The 26,564-nt window shown below is 34.1% G+C and overlaps 1 protein-coding gene across 6 annotated transcripts; it reads left to right on the top strand.

Moving 5' to 3' along the window:
- Nucleotides 1–6,587: 6,587 nt before the first annotated feature.
- On the top strand, nt 6,588–15,734 carry LOC147386562 (protein FATTY ACID EXPORT 3, chloroplastic-like). 6 transcript variants are annotated; one of them, XR_015171833.1, is made up of 7 exons: nt 6,588–6,946; nt 8,975–9,368; nt 9,562–9,729; nt 12,397–12,443; nt 12,548–12,585; nt 13,674–13,944; nt 15,456–15,734. XR_015171833.1 is itself a non-coding variant. In XM_086422853.1 (6 exons), the coding sequence occupies exons 1-6, from the start codon at nt 6,695–6,697 to the stop codon at nt 13,629–13,631; spliced, it is 903 nt and encodes a 300-aa protein (XP_086278979.1). In that variant the 5' UTR covers nt 6,589–6,694; the 3' UTR covers nt 13,632–13,737. The 6 variants fall into 6 exon arrangements, 5 of the variants coding, with proteins under 5 accessions (XP_086278977.1, XP_086278979.1, XP_086278978.1 ...); XM_086422853.1 differs by lacking the exon at nt 15,456–15,734 and having other exon boundaries at nt 6,589–6,946; nt 13,628–13,737; XM_086422852.1 differs by lacking the exons at nt 13,674–13,944; nt 15,456–15,734 and adding an exon at nt 13,616–13,646 and having other exon boundaries at nt 6,589–6,946.
- The last annotated feature ends 10,830 nt before the right edge of the window (nt 15,735–26,564 follow it).

Raw genomic sequence — 26,564 nt, forward strand, 5'->3', positions numbered from 1 at the left:
ACAAAAAAAAAAACTAGGTTCAACCAACAATCAAGAAATCTAGCATGTGAAAAATCTAGTGAAAATGAAAAATATTTCACCTTCTTTGTTTTGGTCAAAGCAAGTCAAAAGGAAAAAAATATATATATTAAGAGAAAAAAAGAAAGAAAATGGTTATAAAAGAAGAAAAAAATTTCTCCCTCTCATATCTCTATCCTCTTTTCTCTCACATCTTTATCTTCATTTCCTTTCCACGTTTTTTTCTCTATTTACCTTTTTTTTACCACCCGTCTTTTGGACAACATACAAACTCTTTTTTTTTTCTTATTTTCTTTCAATCTCTTTCCCTCTCATGATTCCCTTTCTTAACCTTTCTTTCACATATGATAACAAGAGGACTTTAACGGGAATAATAATAAAAAAAGAAAGAAATAATAGAACATACCTTATTCGATCTCTCCAACTCTTTATCAACAACCAATTGCTCATCCACCTATTTTTATTTCAGTTGTAATCCTACACCATCATCTTCTTCTTCTTATCCCAGCCATAAACACACCTCACCATCACCTTCATATTCATCTCATCTCAATTATTAAAACATCTTCACTATCATCTTCTTCCTTCTTCTTATTTTCATCTCGTTATTAAAACACCTTCAACATCACCTTCTTCTTATTTCCGCACACACAATAATCCCACCTCCTTTAAGCCCTCTCATATTTTCTCTCTCATCTTCTTCTTGCCTCCTTACATCTTTCCTTCTCTTCCTCTCCACAACATCACCTCCATCACCTTCTCATCTCAGTCCTCTTGACAACAACCCCCATATTTGCCTCACACAAAAAATAGTAGCCACATTCCCTTTTTGGCTTTCTCTGTATGTCATCTCTCTTTCCCATTCTCGGCCACCCTCTCGTACAACTCCCTACTCGACAATCACCCATTTGTACAACCCCATATTGACTTCTTTTTCTTACCACACCTTCCTCTCCTTTTCAAATTCTCTTCATCTCTCTTTATTTTGCATCTTTCACTATCTCCCACACCATATTCAATGATTTTTGATCATCTTTATTTTCAATTTCAACCCAACAAGATATTTTAAACTGGAAAGTTAATTATCTAGAATATTTCTCTAAAGGAAATCACAAGATCAAGGCACCTATCATTTCTATATTTTATTCTTAATTAAGGTTAAATATTGTTCCTTTGTGCAATCTTATTTATTAATCTATTGTTAACTTATTTGTTTCATGGAAGGAGTATTGAAGGCGACAAATAAGAGTAAAAGGTGTGTTCGGATATTGAGAATCAATCTACTTTTTGCAAATAGTTGGGAATGTCCTATTCTAAATTAAAGATGAGAATATTTGTATAAAGTCTTGAAAATGAGCATTTATTTATTTTCTATTTTTCTATCTCTTAGGTTTGTTAAGAGGGGTTATTAATATTTTATGTGGATAATAGCTAACCTTTAGTGCAAGTTGATGTTAAGGTGTTCATACTTCGATAAGGTATAGAATCATTTGTGCCAATTAAATTTTGATCATGAATTATATAGAATTCGAGCAAACGGTTGTTTGTGGAATTTTTTTTTTAAGTAAAACGTTAGTTGAATAAATTCACCTATTTTGTAATCATTTGTATTCATCGCGAAATTCGACCTAATTTGGTGACCATTTGTGCACATTATACATGACCAATTTGATAATTATTTGTGCATATGGTGATATTTAATCAATTTGATAATTGTTTGTGTATATGATGATATTTAATCAATTTTTTTTTTGGAGAGTAATATTTAATCAATTTGACAATTACTTGTTAATATGATGATATTTAACCAATTTGATAATTGTTTGTATATATGCGTATACAATAATATTTGATCGATTTAGTAATTATTTATGCGTATGACATTATTTGGCCGATTTGGTAATTGTTCGTGCATATTTGATCGATTTGATAATTATTTGTGCATATGTAATATTTGACCGATTTGATAATTATTTGTGTATATGTAATATTTAAACAAATTTGGTAATTATTTATACATGTGACAATATTTGACCAATTTGATAATTATTCATACTTATGATGATATTTGATAAATTTGAGAATTATTTATGCATGCAATTACTTGTGCTTATGGCAGAATTTGAATAAATTTGATAATTATTTGTGCATAAAGTATGACAAAATTGGATTGAGAATATCAATTTTTAAGGGCCAAGAATCCGTAAAAATCACTTTCTAATATGGGTACACCAACATTAATACCTTTGGTGTGTTTCTGATAACCACACACTATTTTTCGAATAAAAAACACCACATTTTAAGTCATTTCAGCATTCATGTATTTTTTACAGGGTATGTAGTATTTCTACTTACTACACACCACAATAATAATGCTACAAAGTAACCCATTTTGACAATGGATTCAAAGCCGTAATTTTTTCTAATTAATTTTTGGGACTTGTGCATGAAATAATGATGATGATTAGACCTTGACTTATCCTAATCTTCTTCTCTTGACCTTAGGATTTTCTAGGATCGTAATAGAGATCAATGACATTGATTGAGTGGGTTTAATGCTTAATACCTTTTGAAACTCCTAATTCGATCATTTGGCCATATCTCTTACCCATGAATTATTTCGAATCTATTTGGAGTGATTTTTTATTCTTAAACTTAAACTAGATGACGACTCCCCATTCCCAGAAAAATCTCCTAATTCAATACTTTTTATTTTATTGTAAAAGTATTGAGGCACTTTTAGTGGCGATTCCATTGGAGATTGTAGGATCAAATTTAACCCGACCCAAAACTATTCTTAGGTTGACTTTCACTTGAGTTTACCTATTGATTTGAGAAGATTTAGAATAAGTTAATGTTTGTCCTTTCTTTTGTTGGTGTGTTTTTCCGATTTAACCTTATAAATATTTGTTGTAAATGTGATTATTTGTGCATGTTGATTGCTTGGGTAGCTATTCTCGAAAATGCCTCATGTGCACCCTGTCATTTTGCACACTCACGAGCATGCATATGCATGTTTGTATCATGTCTTGATCTCAAAAGTCTCATAGCCAAAACATGGTCTCTTGGGACATGGGTGACGTATATGAATGCTACAACTTTAGTCCAGTACTTTCGAGTACTTTAAACTGGAGTAGCATATACTATCTAACCAGGCGAAACTAAAAGGTATATCAGTGCTCTAGGCTGAAGTGACCTAAGTTTTGTCTTAATCTAACCTTAATCATATAATGAGCTTACAAATCTAGACCTAGGTGTGGTCCTATTAAACCACGACCCGAATCAACTATGGATACTCTCAATTGCATTCTTTCAACCCAACCAAAAGGTAAGTGGGTTGATCAGTCCACACCGCTCAAATTAAACCTATAATACCGTCCATCCAATAAAATCAACCGAATTCGTGAATTATACTACTCCATTGGGTCGAACCAAATTCACATTGGACCAACCGATTGGTCTAATTGACAAATGGATTTAACCGAACCACACCAAACTAGTTAGACCGATTACTTCATAGGTATAAATCACTCAGTTCAATCCAATGAATAAAAAAGTTCATAGCTTATCAATTGGCTCATTTCAAACAAATGAAAGCTTGAGGATTCCAATATGTATCTAAAAGATACCAAAAAATTTTAAATGTGCAAAAGTTCAAACTTTCTTGCCAATTGTATATTACATTTTATTTGTAAAAATGAATTTATTGCTTGATAAATAATAATATTTCATGAGCGTAATCTCTCAAAGAAAGAGGAACACCACTTTTCTTTGAGTTTGAATAAAGATTGATTAGCCAAAAAATTTGTACACATTATCAAAATTTACAAAAAATAAAATAGGATTTTTCAAACCCTAACCCTACACATAAGGATTCATTGCTTGGTCAATAAGAGAAGACTAGGGTCTAAGGTCTTTTTAAATGTGGATTTTACAATCGGCATGGTATGCACGTATCAAAAAATAAAATTTCAAAAATCCAATCTTGAATACTTTTGCAAAAGCCTTTTTATTCATTTCATTGATGCTATGGTGTGTCATAAGCAGAAATGCTACACACCTACTAAAAAAATACACCATTGCTGAAAGACATTAAAATATGGTGTTTTCAACAGTAAACATGGTGTGCCAATAACAAAAATGCACCACAGACTTTTAAAATTGGTGTGCATATAACATAAACAAGATTCTAAGATTTTGGGCCTTAAAATCATGTTTTCTTTAACTCCAAATTTTCATCATGCCTTCTTCAAATAATGTAAAACAAATCCAAAGAGTAAGGTGTAAATTCTTTTTAAAAATTTTTTTATTCAAGGCCAAATTTCAAAAAGCCATGTGCCAAAAGAAGAAAAATTCTTTAGTCCGTCAATGACTTGATCAATACTTTATTCTTTATGAATTCTCCAATTATGGGGTTAACACAATGTTCAAAGAATACAATTGTGAAGGAGGTCTACTTTTGAGAGAGGGATTTCATGAATAAAAAATAATATGGACTCGAAAATATGATTTAGAACCCCAATCGATTTATAGTACCATCATGTCCAACTCATGATTCACACAACATAAGAACTCCTCAAATACATAAACTCTAATGCCATTCACCACAGATTTCATCTCATAGAGAGATCCAAATGTTAAACAAAAATATAGTTTACCACATTGATTACATGATCATAGTAATGCAGAAACCCAATTATAATCATGAACTCAATGTCTCAAAGATCGTTGAATCCAATCCAAATCAAAAAATTATACTATTAACAAATAAGTTTAGAGCATACCTTTGACATTGCCTATCGATTAATAAATAGAGGCATCTAGAAATCAAAATCGCATAAACCAATAGAATGAACTCCTGATTGAATTGCACCATGTTCACTTCCTACCATTTCTAATGAAGAATTCCGGTTTCATCGGATCTCCAATCTAAAACTTACTAATAGGGTGGCACGAATCTTATGTAGTCTCTCACTTTCTTAAAAGGTGGATGATCTGGATCTCTTTTAATCATAAAGATTTGGTTGCCCTAGATTAATTAGACCTTCTGATGGAGTATATATAGTAAGGTGTTATATGTGTAGTCCTTTATCTAGACACACCTTCTTCTCACTTTCTACTTTATGGAATGGCTAGGAATTGTTATTCATGGTTAAAGCCAAAATCTCAATCACCTTAAACCTTAGTTCTTGTGTGGAGCAAGGATGTTTAAGAGTTCAAAATAATTTTTGACAAGGGAGTATCGTTCCCCTTTAATAGACGAGAGTAAAAGGGTATAGAGCTTCTTTCTTAAAAAAGTTTTCCTATCTATCAAAGTTACCTTCTAATTATTTTTATGAGAATCTTCCCATTTAATAAACCTAATATATTTGGGATTCCTTATATCATTTGTCAAACTCTTTAATTATATGGCTTCCAACTTTATAAAATAAAAAAACGTGGGAGCCATTGGGACACACCAAACGTAAGTTTAACATTCTCAAATTTTGCCCATTGAATATTAGAGTGCAAATATGTAGTTTTCATTGTAAACAATGAGACGGGATATTTGATAATTATCTGAACAAACATTCATGAATACCTGACGAGATCAGATTGCAATTTATCTTTACTAGTATAAATATATAAAATGATGTTATTTTATTGGGTAGGACAATGTTGATTTTCAATTTTGATGGATTATATGGCAATGTTGATTTCAAATTTTAGTGATTTGTATGACATTATTGTTTTTAATTTGATATTTGTGGGATTTTAGAAATAAAAATTATTATTTAAAAATTAAAATTTTTAGTATCATTTATTATTTAAAAATAAATTGTATTTTAATTTTATAAGAAATAATATATTTTATTGTATTTGATAAGAAATAAGCATTTGAAATATGCAAACAATGTATAATACGTTTGTAAAGATAAAATAGATAATTTACCAATTTTCAGTAATATATAATAAATATGATTCTACGGATTTAACACTTAATTTTAATGAATTCATCACTATTTTAATATCTAAACAAAAAAATTTTCAACACTTAAATCCAGAGCTTATAAGTTTTGACACTTAATTTTTTTAAATTTAACTAACAACACACCTAAGTTAGATTATCAATACTTTAGATTTTGTTCCAATTCTTATTTAGTGGAATATACTTAACTCGGTTGGCATAGAAACTTGGTCCCTTATCACGATCGATACAGACACTGTATCTTAGTTCCACCTTATAAGATTCCGTGGGGCCATGTCATTAGTTTTGTTGATTCCGTCCATGGTTTTTAAACTCGTTCGAGACCGAGACGTATCACCCGAGTCAACTCGGTAGCAGAGTTGAACGAGACCAACTCACAAAGTGATTTTTTTGGTCGAGTTTTACATCTGATGTACAATTTTTCGAGTTATCTTACGAGGCATCTCAAACGTATCGGAAAACTAGTTCGAGACGACTCGGTATTGGAGCAAGACGAGACGAGACGCGATACCGAGTTTAAAAACCATGATTCCGTCTCAAGAAAGCGTTACGAAAGTAATACTTGCCTGGGACACATCAGGCAAAATTAGACAACTCCACTTCACTGGTTCGATCCTATCCGACCCGATCGGATCGGTTTTAATATTTCTGCACTGTTGCTAAAAATTCTTTCGTTGTTGCGAAGTCTCGATCTGTTTCAGCGCCATCATGACTGCTACACTCGAGAGCTTCGTTAGGTGTATAAACCCTATCCCTCATTTCTCACTGAAGAAAGGTTCCACGGCTTCATCTCACCCTGCATTGTCTTTCTCTCTTCGCCCTCACTTTCAGAGAATCTCTGTTCTCGATCGCCGTGTTTCGCCAAAAGGACTTGGACTTGGAACTAATTTTCCTTCAGTCGATCTTTGGAGGTCGAAGAACCGATCGCTTGTCTCATATTCAACTTCACACGAGGATTCAGTGAGTTTACTGTTCTTTATTATTTTTGAATCTCTTTTTCTTAAGGTCAAATGCAGAATTAGCTGTTTAATATTGCTTCAATATGTTGAATTCTGAAGCCCCGTTGAAGTGGCTGAGGTTTTTATTGATTTAATATAACAAGGGACATCTGGATATTAGGGTTTCTGAAAAGGGTAGCACTGAATTTTGGAAATTGAATTTTTGCAATCGTTTTAGATGGAATATGTAGCCAATTTCCTTGTAGAATATATTTGCGAGTGATGAAAGAAAACGTTTTTCATGTTTGTCTGCTCTGCTCTAATAGTTACTCAACATTTCTTGGTGATTTTTCATTAGAACTTGGATGCTTAAGGGTTTGTTTTGAGTGGGACAACTTTTTTTTTTTTGCCGAGTCCGAGGAGAAAAGAAATTTTGAATCATAAGACAGCAACAAGGGGAGTAGGGTTGCATTTTGGTGGCTTTATGCCAATTTAGAGCACTCCAAAGCTAGTGACATCAATTGTTTGATGAATATATTACTATCTAAGCCTGGACCATAGTTAGCAAATAAAAAATTCGATACGGAGTTTATTCGATTATGATTTGGAATATACATCCAACAATTCATTTGAAAAAAGATTAAAATAAAATAAAATTGGAGAATAAAGAACAACAAAAATATGATGCATGAATGATTCAGGTATATTTCTATTTTAACACTCAATTTTTATTTTTGAAAATTTAGCTATATATGTATCTTTTACTTGACCTTTTATGTAGTTGGATAGATAAAGATAATAACATAAATATAGAAATGAAATATGAAATGAATAAATAGGTCAAACTACTTATTAATTTATCAAACTCTTCGTTACCATCATCCACATATTTAGGAAGCTCCCCCAATCTGATTAAGAATTATTATTTTTGTCTCTTTTCACATACCACAATTAGTCTTGAACTCATCCTTGTGCAAGCCAAGTCCTCTGGCCTCTGACATATATAGTGTTGGTCTATTTTTCATGTCCGTGCAACTTAATGTTACTCAATTTCACTCACATGCTGATAAACTTTATGATTGACATAGTGTGAACAAAAATATCATAGAACAACATAAAGTTTTTCTTAGATTTAATTGCATTACTAACACACAGCTTCATAAATGTATAGCAAAGAATCTCTTAACTGAGTATGATTTCTCACCAGACTTTCTTCCCAAAAAATCTAGTAGAAGCAAGAGACAAAGAGAGAAAAGGGTGAAGAAACTGCCTTGTTGGTTGATAAATGATTACTATAGGCATAGGTGATGGATGGTGGTTGGGAATTGTTTAATGGTGAAGCCATGAAATGTGAGGAAGAATAAAGAAACTATTATCATGTGAGATTGTGATAGAAAGAAAATTATAAAAAATTTGGGCTCATGTTTTATAGTCTTTTTTCGCATGAAATTTTTTATTGGTTTAATTTGGAAAATTAATATATCATGAATAATTCACAAGAGTAAAAACTTCACGTTTTTTTTCAAGGATAGGAGTTGAATTGTACGTCAGTTTTACCTGTTCTTGTGTTATTGGAGGGAATTGTGTGCACAAGATTCAAGTGGACTGAAGTGGATGGTAAGTAAACATACAGAGGATTGGAGTGGACAGTAAGTACTCCAGTCGGTGTATGCAATTGATGAGGAGTTTCATATCAATTGAGGAATTGAGATTTGATTATTATTATTATTATTATTATTCTGGTAAGTAAAGATTAAATATAAGCTAATAGGAATTGAGATTTGATTATGAGAAAACATTAGTATATACATGTGATTTACAACAAGTGTATGGACCTCATGTAAAAAACTTTGGTTTGTTTTTCCTCAAACATTTGTGTTGGTTCAAGTTTTTGTGCATTAGACGTGTATCTCAAGGATGTATGCACAACTCTTATCATGGACTTCATTTCAACTCTAACATGCCTTGGTTTGAGAGTAGCCTAATAGGTTAATTTACAGTCTTTCATTGTCTCTTTGATTTTTCTTTTTCCCTTCTTTTGTTTATTCAGCAACATTTAGAGATTGAAGTGGAAGATGGAAAGAGTGAGCTTGAACTAGGAGCCAAGGAATCACAAGAAACATGGAAGCGAATGCTGGAATCATTTAAGGAAGAGGCCATAAAGATGCAGGGGATGTCACAAGAAGCATATGAGTTGTACTCTAAAAAAGCAATGGTCATTCTGAAGGAAGCTTCTGGGAAGTTGGAAATTCAAGCTGAGAAAGCAAGGCATGATTTGCATATAATAGCGAAAGAAATCAGTCAACAAGGTAAAGGGTATCTTTCTACTGTGGCGGAGAATTCCCCTAATGAGGTGAAGGATATCGTGGAAACTTTTGCCGCCTCAACGAATGATTTGAAAGAAGTGTCTAAAGTTTGGGACTTTTACCTTGGAATTCCATATGGTATGAACCATGTAATCTCACATGGATATATATATTTGATGCAGAGTGTATATTTTGTCATTTTCTTTGTATTTGATGTCTGTTTGCTGTGGGTTGGCTACTTTTTATTACATATACCAAGATGATTTGTGGTATTTCTAGAATCTTTTTGTTTTGACTTCAATCTTTATCTTGGAACTTATACTTTGTGCAGGTGCCCTTCTTTCTCTGGGAGGCTTTCTTTCCTTCATGGTAACTGGAAATATTTCTGCCATTAGGTTTGGTGTTATCTTAGGTGGTACTCTATTGGCCTTTAGTATATCAAGTCTAAAATCATGGAGAAGAGGAGAATCATCTGATCTTTCTTTGAAAGGACAATCAGGTCAGTATGCCCAACAAAATTTCAATTCATTTCTATCATTGAAACCATGAACTAGCACAAAAATGATAGAAATCCATAGCATTAGGCCTATGGTATACCGGTTATGTGGCTTGACAAATGCTTAAGTTCATTTTATGCCCCATATGTGATATTTTAGTTTCAATACATATTTGGATTCATTTTTTATGTTTTAACAGAAAGAAGCATCAGTTATTGTGTTCATCTAGCTCTTGGTTCTATCTTCATCAAGATAAGCTAGGGTAGTGCAAGGCTGCAGTTAGAAATTAATATTGTTTTGGCTGTAAAAGGGATACATTAATAAAAGGAAAAGCCAACAAATAAAACAAAATGCAAAAGGCCCTCTAGTGAAAGGGAAAAGTTAGTGGGACCAGACAGGAAATATGATGCTAGCTCCTAATCTAACAATCCATCTGAAGGCAAAATCATTGCACCAACACCGTAAAGTCCTGGAGGTTTGTTGACTATAAAAACAAGACAAAAGAGGTTTAATCATTGAAATAGCCTTGAAGCTTTATTTATCACAAAGGAAGAAGTGTTGAAGATCTCCTTATTTTGAAAAAAATCTTTTGTTCCTTCCAAATGCACCAAGACCCTCCAAAAGGAAGGAGCTCTCCTTATTTTGAAAGAATTTCTCCTATTACTTTTTTGATAGGTAACATTTTATGTATTAAATCATTGAAAGAAAGCAAAGCATGAAAGGTGGTCTCCTAACAAGACAACCTAGAAAAAATGACAAGGGTCTCAAAAGACCACCAAACAACAAAGCACTCAAGCTGGACATAACAAATACCATCTAACAAAATGTCCTCAAAGAAGATTCTTTTAATCTCCTTAAATAACCTGGTTCAAAAGAATAGGAACCCCACCTCTTTAAAGGAATGCTCTTTTCCTTCAATACACCCTACTATTCCGCTTCAACCAGATTCCCCAACAAATGGCAAACGGGCTAGGGCCCAAAGGATTTTTTTTAGAAAGATCTTTATTCTGCCAACTTTGAAAAGGGTTTTTGATTGAAAAAGAGAAACACAAAGTGTCTTTCTTCACATAGTTAGCAGTTTGGAATAGACTTCCAACTGTCAATCTTCTTAAGTGTAAGGGCCTTGTTTTGGTTGATTATTGTTGCGTGTGCAAAGTAAGTGGGGAGTTTGTGGATCATATTCTTATCTATTGTAAGGTTGTTTCTAATGTTTGGTTTCATTTTTTATCATTGTTTAAGGTTCCTTGGTGTCACTCGCTTTCGGTCCTTTCCCTTCTTTTATGTTGGAAGTCCTTACTCTTTGGAATTTGTTGGGGCTTGTGCAAAGTGAGGAATATGTGCACGCTTGATGGGAAGGAAAGAATTTGCAAGCATTAATTTTCAGTGTTTTTCGCTCCTTATTATATTGGTGTAAGCAGTTTAAGGAGTTTAGGGGCTGTTTTTTTTTTTTTTATTTTAAAGATTTTCTGTTTAGATGGAAAGATGTAATTCAAGAGTGATCTTTTGTCTTTGTTTTATTTGAGGACTCCTTACCCTCTTATCAATAAAATTAAGTGGGCTCATATAATCCCTTGCCAAGGAGCAGTGGATAAGTAAATAATTGGTTGATTCCCCGCTTTATTAACAAAGAAAACAATAATTGACTGAAGTGATTACCCTAGCCATAATTCGATCTATTATGAGATTTTTTCCCATGTCTGCCAACAAGATAAAGAAAGCAATCTTTGATAGAACTTTTGGCCCCCAAATTGCAAGGCTAGGAAAAGATAAACTGGGACACTAAACAATGGATTTGTAAAAAGCGCTTAAAGTAAATACTTTATCCTGGCTAATTTCCCAATCCTGTTTGTCCTCTACCATAGTCAACATGAATCTGAGAGATACAATCAATTAGACTAGTGACCCCATTTTCTAGGGGATCAAAGCTAAGAAGGTACTATTAGAATGAAAATCGAGTATCCTTGTTCGTGGGTATCTTTGACAACAAGCATGAGATCATCACGCATTATACCCAGCAAGATTTTAAAAATTCCATTGATCAACCATCCAGTCCTGGGGCTTTGTTTCCATTGAATGTTGCAATTGATTGAAATACCTCATTAAACTTGATAAGTCTCTCCAATCAAATCCTTTGATCTGCCGATATGCTCGCAAAACCCAAATTATCTAACGTGGGTCCATGAATACAATCTTCAGAATAAAGCCTTTTATAATGTTCTACCACCCCATTCCTCATGTTTTCTTCTCCTTTCAACTCCTCCACATTAATCGTGATCCTTGATATGTGGTTTGATCCTCTTCAGCCATTAGCAACTTGGTGTAAAAATTCTGTGTTATTGTCACCTTCTTTCAACCATGTCGCCCTGAATTTTTGTCTTTAACTTATCTCCTCCAATGTTGTGACCTTTTGAAAACCAGCTTTTAGATTTGTTCTAGCCACTAACTCACGAATGCCTAAATTTGCAGTCTCCTCTTTTTTATCAAGGCTTTCGATTTCCTTCAAAACTGATTCCTTCTTTCTATCAATTCTACCAAAAATCTCTTGATTGGGAACACTAGTGAAAACTTTGAAGTTTGGTTCAAATATCTCATTTTTGTTTGGAATCATTCTGCTTTGGATTTTGACTAACTGCTTTAGTCATTTTTCCCCTGGGGTTTTGGTTCTGCAGCAATTGCCAGTATAATCTTTCTGAGGGAGTTACGCTTACTTTCTCAGGTAAAAGGCTCTTAATCATGCAATTGTAAGTTTATTGTATTAGCGTGCGTGCTTGTGCGTTAAACAACTAATGTGGCAGTTTCTAATACTTCTTGTTCTTGCAGAGGCCATCATTTCCAAGTTATTTTATGACCTTGATGAGGTATCTGTGATTCTATATCTTTTTCTAATTTTAATTGTTATGTTTTCTATTGTTTCTGTATTAAATGTCTTAGAGAAGATTTTTATTCCTCTTAGAGATAAAAGAATAAAATTATATATCTGGCCAATGCTTGCATGCTGCCTTTCTTGTAACTCTACATTGCTTACTATTTACTTTTTTCTCAAATTATCCTTTAATTTGTGCTTGGCCACACTTGGTTTAAGGTTAAATGTGGTCATTGTATTTTCTCTTTCGGTTCCTGTCTTCCTTCTCTGCTCCCGCAACTCCTTTGGTCATTGCTCACCCTATAATCACTACCATTACGACCTTCTGCCAGACTGTCGCCACTTCCTCTAAAGAATCCCCATTTGGTACCATTGAACCACCCCACATCCCCCTCTTCTTGCTCTCTTGCAACAAGAAAGGTTCCTGGTTTGCTATCGTCATTTACTGCCTCTACTTTCTCAATCTCCAGGATAAAATTCCTCTTTTTCTTTTATTTCTTCTCAAGTGATCAGTTACACAGCTGTTTCCACTTAAAACCAGTTAGTTGAGTTTTATTGATTCCCATATTCCTATATACTGCCATCAATTTACTGTATGCTATCTCTGAGCGTTTATGGTACAGGACAGCTACCAGTTGAGCTAATGACTTGGCTTATGCTATGGAAACCACATTACATCTTCAATAATACTTATAAAATAAGGGTATAATGCAAAGTCAATATCAGCCTGATTCAATCTTAAATTATAAAAATATCCTTATAATTTATTAAATTATAAATCTATGACATGAATCAACACATGAATCCTAACTTTTATAATAAATTATAATTAAAGTAGCCCCCCGAAGGCATTTAACACCATGGTTTCAAAGCTCGGTTTGACGTCTTGTTTCGTTCATGGACGAGACCGAGTTGTCTCGGACGAGATAAACCATGTAGCTCGTTTATAGTTATTTATTCATAAAATTATATTTTATTTAAATAATTTTGTGTTAGTATTTCAACAGTCCTTTAACCCAATTCAGATTTATTTGTAGTTGATACAAAGCCTACCTGTTACTATTGCGCTTCACATCTTTACAGTTGGAGAAATTCTCAATTTTGTGGAAGAAGGGTGATGAGATCCCATACCGGAACAGAATGGAGCCTTATTGAGTGCCATACTACTCTAGGGAGTGACATTTGGTTCTCCAACAACTTCTCTCTTGAAACACACTAGTTCTTCCAAACACTCTTCCAGCATAAGGATATACATTATCAATTTCCGCAGGCTGAATTATGGATAAGAAGAGAGATCATTTTCGTAAGGGACACTTGGGTGTTTTGGTTGAAGGAAAAAAAAGAGAATAATTAGGTGATTTTTTCCCTTGCTATCGCTTTTTTATTTTGAAATTTTATATTGAAAGGAAATTTTTTCAAATTTTCAGAGTTACGGGTTAAGATCTAGTGGGACGATCCAATGGTTGTAATTGATTTGAGGGATAAGAGTTTTGTATAAAGGCCTCTTTTTGCGTTGATGGTGTTAGTTTTTTAATATATCTTGTCAGATTTCTCCCTCGAGAAAAGAAACCATTAGCTCCTCCCATTGTCAGTTTTCGGGCAAAATTGTGTTTGTGGTCTTGGATTCCAACATTGGTCTCACCACTTCGAGCTACATTAAGAGCCCGTTTGGATAGAAAGTAAAAAAGTAGCTTTGGAGAAAGTAACTTTAGAAAGTAGAAAGTAGTTTTCTTTTGCTTTTTAAAATGTTAGATTTTTTACTTTTTAGAAATAGTTTTCTAAAATGAATCCAAACAAGCTTTTTTAACTTTTCAACTTTCAAAAGTAAAAAAAAAAGTTACTTTTTTATGTGTATCCAAACAGACTCTACCCATGCCTAGTAGCAAGAAAGTTCTATCCAACATTCTGCTCCCACTCGGAAACCCACCTTCCACTTCTGCTCCCAGTCATAAAATGGTTAAATTTCTAATTTTTCATGACCTCCCTCACCTAACATGGTCATTTCCTCTCTTTCAGTAACTAAGGTTCCTCCATCACGATCTTCTGCCATTACCTCTCTTTCTCTCTCTCTCTCTCTCTCACACACACACACACACACACACACACACACGATTAACACTGGAAGTAGTTGATTTTAATTTGGTCTTTTAGAGCGTTGGGCTGTTTTCCAGTTATTTATTCCAAGCATGGAGGTGATGCTATTGGAAATTTTTGGTCGCTCAACATCCGATTGCAGTCCCGTCATGATTTACAAGTTGGCCCATTTCGTGGATTTTTAGCTTACATTAAGGAGACACCACAAATTTTCATAACTGTTTGAAAGAACTGTATGCATCATCTGAAAAGCTGATGCATCATAAGCTATAAAAAGGCCTTGGTGAAATTTTCTTAGGTCTGCATTATTACAGAGGAAAGCGATTCTCCTTATTTAATAAGCTAGATCATTTATTCCCTTTGTGTAAATCTTGCATGATTTGAAGTAGATGAGTTTCTTCAATCTCCCCTTTTCAGTTATTTGCTTCCACTGTCTTTATCAAGTCCATATTTATAGATAAAAGAAAGTATCATCAGTTTTGAAATTCTTGTCTAAGAAGGTGCTGGTCCTTTTTATGTGCTTTGTTTTCCCTTCCTATCTCCATGTACTGCCATTATTATTCCATTGAGACCTCCTTAAATTTGACTTATGTAGTGTTAATATCAGTTCATTTAGTGTATTGAATGTGAGTACATATGTTAATATCTATATATATATACAAGCTTGTCTAAAGCTTTTGTCCTTTAATATTTCCCTTTTAAAGTGGTATCTGACTATCTTCCAAAAAGAAAGAAAGAAGAAAATTTGACAAAACAGCTTAATCTTTGCAGTGGCTCGATGTTAATGTTCTATCTGTATAGAGTAATGTTTCATGGTGATCAAAAGAAAGGCCCAAGCTTGAAACATGTGCAGGAAGATTAGTGTGCTGTGCAACAGTGCAAGGATAGTATCTCTTCTTGTGTTCTATTTTTTTCCTGCAAAGTTGTTATTGTTGTTGTTCACTATATACAGGAAAAAGATTGTAAGCAAATCCACTACGCCACAGTTTGTACCTCAAGAAATTATAAAAGTAACTGAATTATTATGAAATTATCACAAGCATTCATTGATATTCTATTGTCCAAAGCTGGTTTCTGATTGTATTTTCGCTGGAAGTAGTTGCTTTATTTTTATAGGTTGAAATGATGACATGGGTATATGGCCAATCTACTATTATCAAAATTCTGTTTCCAATTTTCCATCGTTTGGCTTTGTTTTGTGTTTTTAAATCACTTCGAATGATAATATGAACCAATCTTTTATTATCCTAGTTAAGTTTCAGATGACGTTCTTTCATTTTATGTTATGTCATGGAGGAATTTGCATCCGGATGGAGTGACGTCTAACTTGTTGGGCTGTAGATATTAACTCATTTCAATAGGTTGCACTCAGCTTACTGATCATCCAATGACTCGAGCTTTTCCCCTAAAAGAATTGACATTGGTGCCTTGGGCAGTTTAGACACAACACTTGCTTTGTTTCTACTACGATTAAGCCATATTACGCACAGGAAAGATGTCAAATAGACAAGTAAACACGTTAACCACACTCACCATATTCGCTTAAATTGAAATTTTGAGGACATGAAAAGGAGATCAGGGGTCATTTGGCATATTGTGCCTAGAACTTGGCTTTCAGACGAAGACAACCAGAATTGTGCCAACAATGTTGTGGCTACCGATTGGCAACTACACATCATTGAAAAACTGAGATAACTTACTGAAGCACACCAGCTTCTTCTCAAAGATATCCAACAATATGTAATGTATCAAGGCGAGCTCCAACACAAGCAGCCTCATAGGGCCTGCCAGCGTTATGTTGGTGAAAAGGAAATTGGGGCAAGCCTTGCATGAACTTGATAGGCCATTCCATTCCTGAGGAATTGACTTGATAGGCCCCATAAGTCCAAACGAGATCATATTCTTTCCTAGCCAAGGGCATTGCTAGCTAGACTATTAGAACTTCATTAGCCCTACCCATAATAAAAACCCAATAACAGGTTTTCCAATCTTCCTAAACTTGATGAAACCCAATTAATTAATTATTTATTTACTAAGCAAACACTCTAAACCCTTTTCTATACCTAGATCTCCTACACCCTTCACATTAGGCAAACAAATATTCCTCTAGGCATAATTGCAATTATTATTATTAAATGTTTGACATCATATCCTTAATTGCAAAACTGTTTATTACTTCAACATATGCCCAATTGGGAACCTTCAGAATGCCCAAGGTTAGTAGGAGTAGGACCCCAATAGAATTCCGTTAGAATTTCCACTTGGCACTCAACTCTATCCTTGATTCTCTTTGGACCATTGCCACCTGGAAAAAAAGCCAAATTTGCAAGCCTACCTCTAATACATCCAAGTAGACCGCCAAACTCTATTCGGAAAAACAAAGAAAAGATGGCTTAGGGCCCTTAGGATCTTTTTTAAAGAATCCCAATTTCAAATAGTTCATGGCTAAGATGATGGAGGATTCATACTCTTCTTGAGAAAATTACTCTCCTAAAATCTATTAATCAACTTTCATGCATCTAAATAAATTTAGTTAATCAAAGTGGCTAAGAATTGATAGGAGAATGACCCTCTTAATGAGTTGATTTTCTCCATCAAAATATGTCCAATTTTGGACAATTTTTGCATGCATGCCATATAGCTTAGGACATGTAAATTGACCCTACAATAATCTCCCAAGGAAATGGAGACAACAAGTTCATGTATCCTTTAGAGTAGAAAATTTAGCAAGGAGAGGCCATATGGAGACATTTGTCTCAATGAAATGATCCCCAACCTCATCCATGCCAATACCAAAATTCCCAACTATGGGACATATTGTATACGCCCTGAAAAGGTTCAATGTTGGAGCACATATCACCCCCTTCATCTACACTTGAGAATAATAGAATAAGCCATGGATTTATGGATGATCCTCTTATGGGTCAATTATGATCCCAAAATGCCAATTTCTAGATTTGTGGGTAGACGGATTTAAATAGAGGTTTCTCATCCACACTGAGATAATCTAATAAAAATCCCAAAATTGATAAGTTTCCAACAAGAATTATATTATTTGATGTAAATAACACTCTCAATTGAAGCCTAAAATTCTCATAATGGGCAACTTCTAGGTAACAACTAATTGGTGGGGAGGATGGGATGCCTAATACTTTTCTCGTTGTAGAGGTTGATTTTGTGATAAATCGACCTCGATCACAATTTCATCATTAAATCCACAAAATAATATAACAAGCATGGAAAAAAGAGAAGAAAATGGTTTTTTACATGATTTGGTAAACACGCATACGTCCATGGGCTTGAGCAGTCATTTTACTATAAATCTGAGTTTTTTACACAACCTCCTCACCTTGGTCTCTTCCCTTTTTTACAATGGCCAGAAGACCTTTAAATAGAAAATCCTAAAAAGAATCATAATCCTAATTAAATTACAATTGACCATATTACTCCTTATCCAAATTAATAATTATATAAAAAGGAAAGAATCCTTTACATTAGAATTCTTCCTTAATAAAATAGAGTTATCTTCAAATTATGTCACGTGTCCACATCGAGATGTGTGTTGATGGTGTGAATAAACGGTCTAAATGGGAGATGATTTATCCCTTCATATAACCCCCTCTCGAAGGTGGAGATTTGATGTATTAAAATATGCCTTTAAGAAAAACTTATGACCTAAGTGAGTATCATCTCTGATTTTTGAACTAGTATTATTCGTGGGCTTGCGAGCTTATTTTTCACAAATTTGATTTTCCATGTAGGTTAGACTTAGATCCCAAAATGATTCAAGATTTTTCATTTAATAAATTGACCAAATTGGGGGGTCGAGCCTAGTTCCTTGGGATGAACTGAGCCTTTTTTGTGTGTCGACTGACCAACAAAGAGCTCGGATTCCATTTTATATACGATTGACCAACCAACACTGATGTCAGATTCTCTGGATGAATTGAGCCTAAACCTTTTTGAATATACTCAACCTTAAGAGTAGGGTTCAATTTTTTATTGAATTGAGATGCCTACTTATCCATTATAGTTTTGTTCCTTCATCAGAATAGGGTTATGTTCCCTAATTAACTCAAGCCTTAATTTTTTTTAACTTACTCAATCTCAAGAGTAGAGCTCGGTTCCATCAATGAATTGAGTCTTAACCTTCTTGAACCTATACGATCTAATATGAATAAAGCTCGGTCCACCTCAATGAATTGATACTTAATCTTCTCAAAGCTACTCAACCTCATATGAGTAGGGCTTGATCCTCAATAAATCGAGACTTAATCTTCTTGAACCTACTCAACCTCATATGAGTAGGGTTCAATTTCCTCAATGAATCGAACTACTTTTTGATAATACAAAATAAATCAAAAGATAATCATCTTTATTGCTAATGTAGACACCACAATTTGAACGGACCCTCACTCGAAAAGGGCCCAAAAATATCAGATTTTCAATAAAATTCGTTAATGAACCTAAAAAGTCCAATTCATCTAAACGTGACATTTTTATCAATCCGAGGTCCCTAAAACCCCCTAAGAGTCTAATAGACCCACAAAAAAGATTTGATATACCCCCACCTTCCCTACCTTTCACTACTCCACCTATGAAATTGAATTACCCCAAGCCCGCTTAAGCCCACGAACCCTCAACTCACAAAACAAATCATTTCTCACCTTATCCAACCTAACCTAAACCTAATCCTATATTATCCAAACCCTAAAAATCACCAACCATTAAGTCCTATCCTAAAATAAACCCTACCCAATCCCAAATAACCTACAATTTTTCAAAAATCCAAGCTCAACATACCAAAGCCCACAAACCATTATCTATATCAAATCTACATCCACACCAATAATCCTAACCCACAAACCATTATCCATATCAACCAATCACCGTTTTGATCACCAAATATGACATATGTCATTACCCTAACACTTCCCTCATCCAACTACCTACCCTATCACTTTTCTTTAAAAATCATCTCTACCCATACCCTTTTCCTAACCTACCCATATCATTTTAACCCATACCATTCCCTAACCTACCCACGTCATCATCTCTAAAAAATCATCTATCCTCATCTCAATCCATACTCTTATCTAATTTACCCTCATCATTGTAGATACGTGATTCTTAAATTTTCAAAATCACTTCTACTAAGGTTTGGAGTCGTCATTATTAATATTGTAAGGGAGTGTGAATGGTCACCCAAAATGTGTTTTTTAGAAAAAATGTAATTTTTGACGTTTAGTGACTCTCGATGGATAAGATACTGATCTAACCTTGAGATCGAGGTAAACGGTTCGATTGGAGAAAAAGGAAGGTGTTAGGCACCCTTTTCTCCCTACCAAGTAGTGGTAACCTCAACTCAACTCGGTCATTTTTGGATGAAAGTGCAAAATAAAATAAAGTGTCACATGTCGATAACTTGTATCCTAAGTAGGGATTTATTTTTTATTTGATTATATGATCATCCCATTGAAGGAGATGATCCTTATAAATCCTTAGATTTGAAAACTACATGTATTTTTTTTGAAAAATATTGACTATGGTTATGGGTCCATTTTCATGAGTTGAGAAGAATCCGAACACTAGTTGTCACAAAACGATTTTATTTTAAAAATGATTACAACCCTTATACTTTCAATCAAACAGAAATCAGATTTACCAGAGATAGGGAAGATGGAGAATTACATCTTAAGTCTTTCTAAAAAGAAATTAAAGAGGTGAGGAGGGAAATAGAAAAGGAAAATGGAGAAGGGAGAGAAAGGGGGGTACAATGCTTCCTTTGACCCACCTTGAGACCTTAGCTTGATCTTCTTTTACTTCATTTTTCTTTTTATTTTTGAGTCCCTAATAGAATTATGAGAATAATAATTTTTTTAGAGTAGATAAAGTGAGGATAGTAGAGAATTTTTTTGAGAAATTTTTTAGACTTAGACGTGATACCCATTTTAGAAGGTGAAGGGGGTATTTATATGTGTTGGGAGGTTATTTTAGGGATATAATGGGGTAAATGAATGAAATAGTGGAAAATGGTATAAGTTTTGAAGGTAGGGGTATGAAATTTAGAGTTAGAATGAGGGTAGTTGTGTAATAAGGGTAAATGGATAATTTTTTATCCAAATGATTTGGATCTTACCAAATCCATTTGGGTGGAGTGTTTTATGAGGTGAGATGATGGGTGTTTGGTTTAAGAGAATGTGAGTGTTAGGGAGTGATTGTTGGTTGAGTGTTAGGTAGGTCAAAAGGGAATGGTGTTTAGATTAGGAGATGAGTTGAATTTTGGGAGGGTTAAAGGGATAATGACATGTTTCAAAAATGGATGAGGAGGTGAGGTGATTAGATGAGTTGATTGGAGAAAATGGGTATTTGATTGAAGAGAAGGAGTGTGGGTTTGGTTTGTGAATTTTTAAGTCATGATGAGGGTAGGTTAGAGAAGGGTATGGGTTGAGATAGGGTTAAATAAAGGTAATGTGGGTAGGTTAGGGAAGAGTATGGGTTGGGATGATTTTTAGATAGAGGTGATGTGGGTAGATGGTTTGTTAAAAAAAGGTGATGGGGTAAGTAGTTGGATGAGGAAGGTGAGTTGGGGTGATGACATGTGTCCTCTTTGATGATCAAAGGGTGATTGGTTGATGTGGATAGTAGTTTGTGGGTTATGGGTTATGGATTATGAATGTGGATTTGATACTGATAATGGTTTGTGGGCTTTGATGTATTGGGCTTACGTTTTAGGAATGTTGTAAGTTGTTTGGGGACTGGTTATGATTATTTTGGAATGATTTTTTTAGGGTGGGTATGTTTTAGGATTTAAGTTAAATTGAATGGTGTGAGAAATGCATTTTTGTGAGTTGAGGGTTTGTGGGCTTTGAGTGGCCTTGGAACAATTCCGGATTTGGGAGGGAAGTGGTGAAGGGTAGGGAAGGTGAGGGTACGCCAAGTCTTTATTGTGGGTCCTTTAGACTTTTAGGGGTCTTAGGAACCTATGAATTGATAAAAAAATGACGAATTTCGTCGATTTGGGCTTTTTAGGTTCATTGGCCGATTTTGTTATACAATTACTATTTTTGGGTATTTTCGAGTGGGGGCCCGTTCAAATTGAGGTGTCTACAGTTGCCCCTCTTTGCAAGATTTGTATGCAAAGAACTGCAAAGAATAAACTGAAGCCCTATTTGTATGGGCCCAAAAGCTTTGTTAAAAATACGATTTCAAAATACCGAGTGGATTGAAGATTTTTTTGTAGAAAGTAGCCACCCAAGAATGGGGTCTGACAGGATTGGCCTTGGAATTCCTTGATTTTGTTGCACGAAGCTCATTTGTGATCTCAGATTTTGTAATGAATTTTGAATTTTTGGTATTTTGGTTGTGTTTTGAGAAATTGGGATTGAATGTAACTCAAAAAAGATTTTTTGATTTTTTTGATTTTTTTGATTTTTTTTAAATGAGATATGTTCAAATAATAATTTTTTTTGGAAGAACTAGGGTTCTTGTGATGATCCTTTAATAGGTCTACGCAGAAAAATCTTTCAAATTTACCGTAACACTCTTTGATTGTAGTGGTTAGAAAAAAGAAAACATGATTCTCCCGAGCTTTGAGTTTGACAGGGATTAAATCGATTGTGGAAAGTGGAGATGAGATTTGCAATCAAAGTGTGTTTCGACAAAAATGATTTAACGTCTTTTGCTATGAAATATAAAGGAGATCAAAAAAAAATTTCCTTGATTTTTTATTTTTTTATTTTTTTTAAAGATTGAGAATATCGTGTAGTTTATACTCATACAACAAGGAGTAATATGTAGTTTAAGCTCTTACTGAGGAGCATCAGGTAGTTTAGGCTCGTACTGGGGAGCATTATACAATTTAAACTCTTATTGAGGAGTGACAAGTAGTTTTAGGCTCTTACTGAGGAGCGATATATAGTTTAGGCTCTTACTTTGGAGCAACAAGCAGTTTTAGACTCTTACTGAGGAGCTATATGTAGTTTAGGCTCTTACTGAGGAGCGATATGCAGTTTAGGCTCTTACTTAGGAGCAATATGCAGTTTAGGCTCTTGCTTAGGAACAAATGTTAAGATATTATTTATGCAAAATAGTTTTGATAATTATTGACCTCAGGTAATTCGATACCTTGTTTTTAAGAAATAAATTGAACTTGTCGTCACAGGCCCAAAATACTAATTTGGCATGATGCATGCATAAAACTCTTTGTTTGTTTGTTTTTTTTTTTTTTTTATATTTACAAAATCATCCTTTTAATATGATTAAAATGACTGGACGAAGAATCTACCATTGTTGAATACTGACCAGGGTGTGTCTGTCAAATAGATAATAGTTTTCCTCAATTTTCTTTAAGGTCCTTTAGAGTCATCTCCATTATCGAATATCGACAAAATGATAAAAAATGACTATATGGTGTTTGATGATAAAATAAAGGATTGTGTGATGATTGGTGATTCATGGTAGACTTCAGAATTTGTTCGAGATATTGACAGATCGATGATTGCTCAGACTTCAAACATTTTTGAGGTAGAAATGATTGGTGGATTAAGATGATCTTTTTCTCCCCTTTTTTTTGCCATTCATGTCCATAATGCCAATTACAGTTTTCACCAAGTCCGGCTCTATACTTTTTGTGCATCGATGCCCTTTCAGATTTTCATCATGCCTATGGTATTTGATTTTGCTATGATTTGATTTTTTTTTTTCAAAACGCCTTTGTAGCTTTTCATTGCGTCTTTTCAAGTCACGATACACTTCTTGTAAACTCCTCTTATGTAGTTATTCCTTCATCATCGACAGACATTGGTGGTAAAAATATTATTTTCAAATCATTTCTCGATCAGAAAAGACTTAATTTTAGGATGTAACATGGATGGGGTTGAGGTTCGCAAAGAAATGGTATAGGCTAAAATATGGAATGTGATATAATGGATAAGTTGAACCGGGGGTTTGTCTTTTATTCTTTTTTTTGTGAGAGTAAAACTACATCTCATTTTGCATGAGCCAGAAAAAACTCATTTACACATATTTAAGAGCATCAAGTAGGATGGTGGATTTAGAAGATGACTGCCCAAGCACGAGGTTCAACCTAATTGAATTTTTTGATTTCATGACACGGGACTCATTTGAAATCTTGGATTTGATGAAATTGGATGATTGATGGAAAATGGCTACCCAAGCACGGGGTCTGACAAGGTTTGCCTTATTAATTCCTTGATTTCGTGGCGCGTAACTCGTTTGAAATCTTGGGATTGATAGATTTTGGGATGATTGATGTTTTTAACCATACTTCATTGAGTTTGATCCAAGTCACTTTGATTGAGATCATTTTTTTTTTCAATTTTTTGCGATGATATTCTTTTTTTTTTCTTTCAAAATTGCCCCAATGTAGGGTGGTATGCCCCGATTCTAGGTAATTGAAGGATAATAAATATTCGAGTGGGTTAAATAATGGTAGATATGTTAGGATAGTAGAAGGAGGCTTCTCATCATTTCGAGATTTGATTTTTCAAGAACATATTTGGATGTCACTTAATGCTTGTCGATTCAAAAGATAGAATTTTTGTAGATTCGAATCCTTGATAGTGGTTGATCTTTAATAATTAGACTAGAATCTTCTCCTTTCATAAGGGTCGAGCATTTTTTGCTAGACTTTCATTGATCTGCTCTTTTTTTCAGTATTCATTTGACGTTCTTCTTCATTTGTTGATCATTTTCAATATGCTTCCCAGGGATCGCTATGATCATTTGTTTAGGCCTACCCCTGAATTGGCACATATATTCTTCATTTTCATCTTCAATAATCTTGTGAGGAAAATCTCCAAGGAAGAACAAATTAGTACATCGTTGATATGCATTTATTTTCAAGTTACGAGTTTCATTTGAAAATTGAACATTGAAGTAGAAGTGATTGGTCGAATCGGACTTGATGCTTTTGAAATGTAGGCTTTGGTGGATGAATATGATTTTGATCGACTTAGGCTGAGATGGGACTGCCCCAGTTTAGACTAAAAAGTTTTATTATTTTGTCGTTCACAGTTTATACTCATGCAGGCCAAGAGTAATCAAAATGGGTCAAAAGAGTATGACGATAATCTTTAGGTTTTTAGGTCGTCTTTCGTCCTCTAATCGAATTGAGTCTAACTCTTCAAAATTTGACAGGCAACTTATGTTGTTCATTAATTCCAAATTCTTTCTAGTCATGAACTCATAATTAAAAGATGCTTTTGAAACATTTTGATTTTGATTTTTTTATTTTTTTTGAACATATAATAATTTTTTGTTTTTATTTTTTTTTTAAATGGACCCTCTAAATTAATACCCTTCATGAGGACGAAGGTCCGATAAATATTCCAAGGAAGGGAATATGACCCCCTTTTTTTTTTAGTTTTGAATTTTTTTTTAAAGATGAACATTTTAAATTAATAACCTTCCTGAGGACGAATGTTCGATAAATATTTTCAAGAAGGGCATGCATATTTTTTGAAATTTTTTAAAATTAAATTTTTATTTTTATTTTTTTACCTTATGATTTTGTCTAAGTAGATCAGCATCCTCATGCCTCAAAGTTTGTAAAATCAAAGATCAAGCTAGTTCAAATCCTATCATCGACCCGATTTGTCACTTGTACTAAATTTGAGAAGGTGCCTATAGTGTATCCCACCAAGTGAGTGTAAAGTGCGTGCCCTAATGTCAAGATAAACATAGTATTCATCATTTGTTCAGTCATTGCTAGCCTCACTTGTGAAGTTAATTCTTTCCATCTTTGAGTATACTTCTTCACTGTCTTTCTAGGTTTTTGTGTCATTTTTTCCATGTCGTTCTGATCCAACCCCAGGTCTGTATTGAACCTATAATTATGCTAGAACATTTCAGCTAGGTCTTGCCAGCCTTTGATGAGTGTATGGTCCAGTCCTCAGAACCATTTGAGGGCTGGCCCAATCAAGCTTATTTGGAACAATTGCATCAATAATCTATCTTCTTCCTCGTATTTGCACATTGATCCACAATATAGTTTCAGATGTGACAAAGGACACCCTACCTCGTCGTACATCTCAAATTCTGGGCATTTAAATTTAATTGGTAGTTGTGTGTTGGGATAAAAACAGAGGTCCTTGAACTTAGTTCCCCGCAAGGTATTGGTGCCCTTGATTCTCCTCATCTCTTCTTGGAAAGATTCAATTTGTTGGGCCATTTTTTCGTTTGTTGTGCTCTTGGCTTACTTGGCCCTGTAATCACACTCGTCAAGATGTGGTCGATTTAATGGAATATATAGTGGGGGCCCTTAATATTATGGAATTATTAGTGGTAGGGTGGTCTGTTGCCTTTGTAGTGGTTGCTTTGGGGGATTATGATTCAATCTTGATGCTTGATATTGTACTGCTCGGACTTGTATGAAACTGACATGGGCCAACATGGCTCTTAGCATCTTCTCTTGTCTCTCTGTGATTTCTAACAATGCAGTTATTCTTTCGTCTATGTCTGTTGTCTCTATTGCTACTGGTTGCAGTGCCCCAAAAGTACTCATTGTTGATGAAGGTTAAAGAAAATACATAGGCTTTTCGAGATGGTTTTTCTTGGCTACCTGTGAATACAAAGAATTAAGTAGCAATATACTATATATAAAAAGGTATGATACATGATGTTTTATTAGGTTGGGTCAAGTTATTTATTATAAAGTAAATGATTTTTAAAGAAAAAAAGGATTTCTTAGCAGAGCTAGCATCAACACAGAGTTGGCATCAGCACGGAGCTGGTATCAACACGAAGTTGGCATAATTTTGAAAACAAGAGATTACATCAGCCCACGACTAGCATCAACACGGAGTTGGAAGACATTGTGTAAAATTAGATTTTTGTGAAGTTGGAAGAGTACACATT

Source organism: Akebia trifoliata, chromosome 14, assembly GCF_017979445.1.
Source record: "Akebia trifoliata isolate Shusen 1 chromosome 14, ASM1797944v1, whole genome shotgun sequence".
Lineage (NCBI taxonomy): Eukaryota > Viridiplantae > Streptophyta > Magnoliopsida > Ranunculales > Lardizabalaceae > Akebia > Akebia trifoliata.

Bases quoted from the DNA above. Each gene is read 5' to 3' on its own strand.
- LOC147386562 (XM_086422850.1), top strand. From the start codon at position 6,695: ATGACTGCTACACTCGAGAGCTTCGTTAGGTGTATAAACCCTATCCCT. The intron at 9,730-12,396 runs GTCAGTATGCCC...TTGGTTCTGCAG, and splicing joins TTCTTTGAAAGGACAATCAG to CAATTGCCAGTATAATCTTT. The intron at 12,586-15,455 runs GTATCTGTGATT...TAATCTTTGCAG, and splicing joins TATTTTATGACCTTGATGAG to TGGCTCGATGTTAATGTTCT.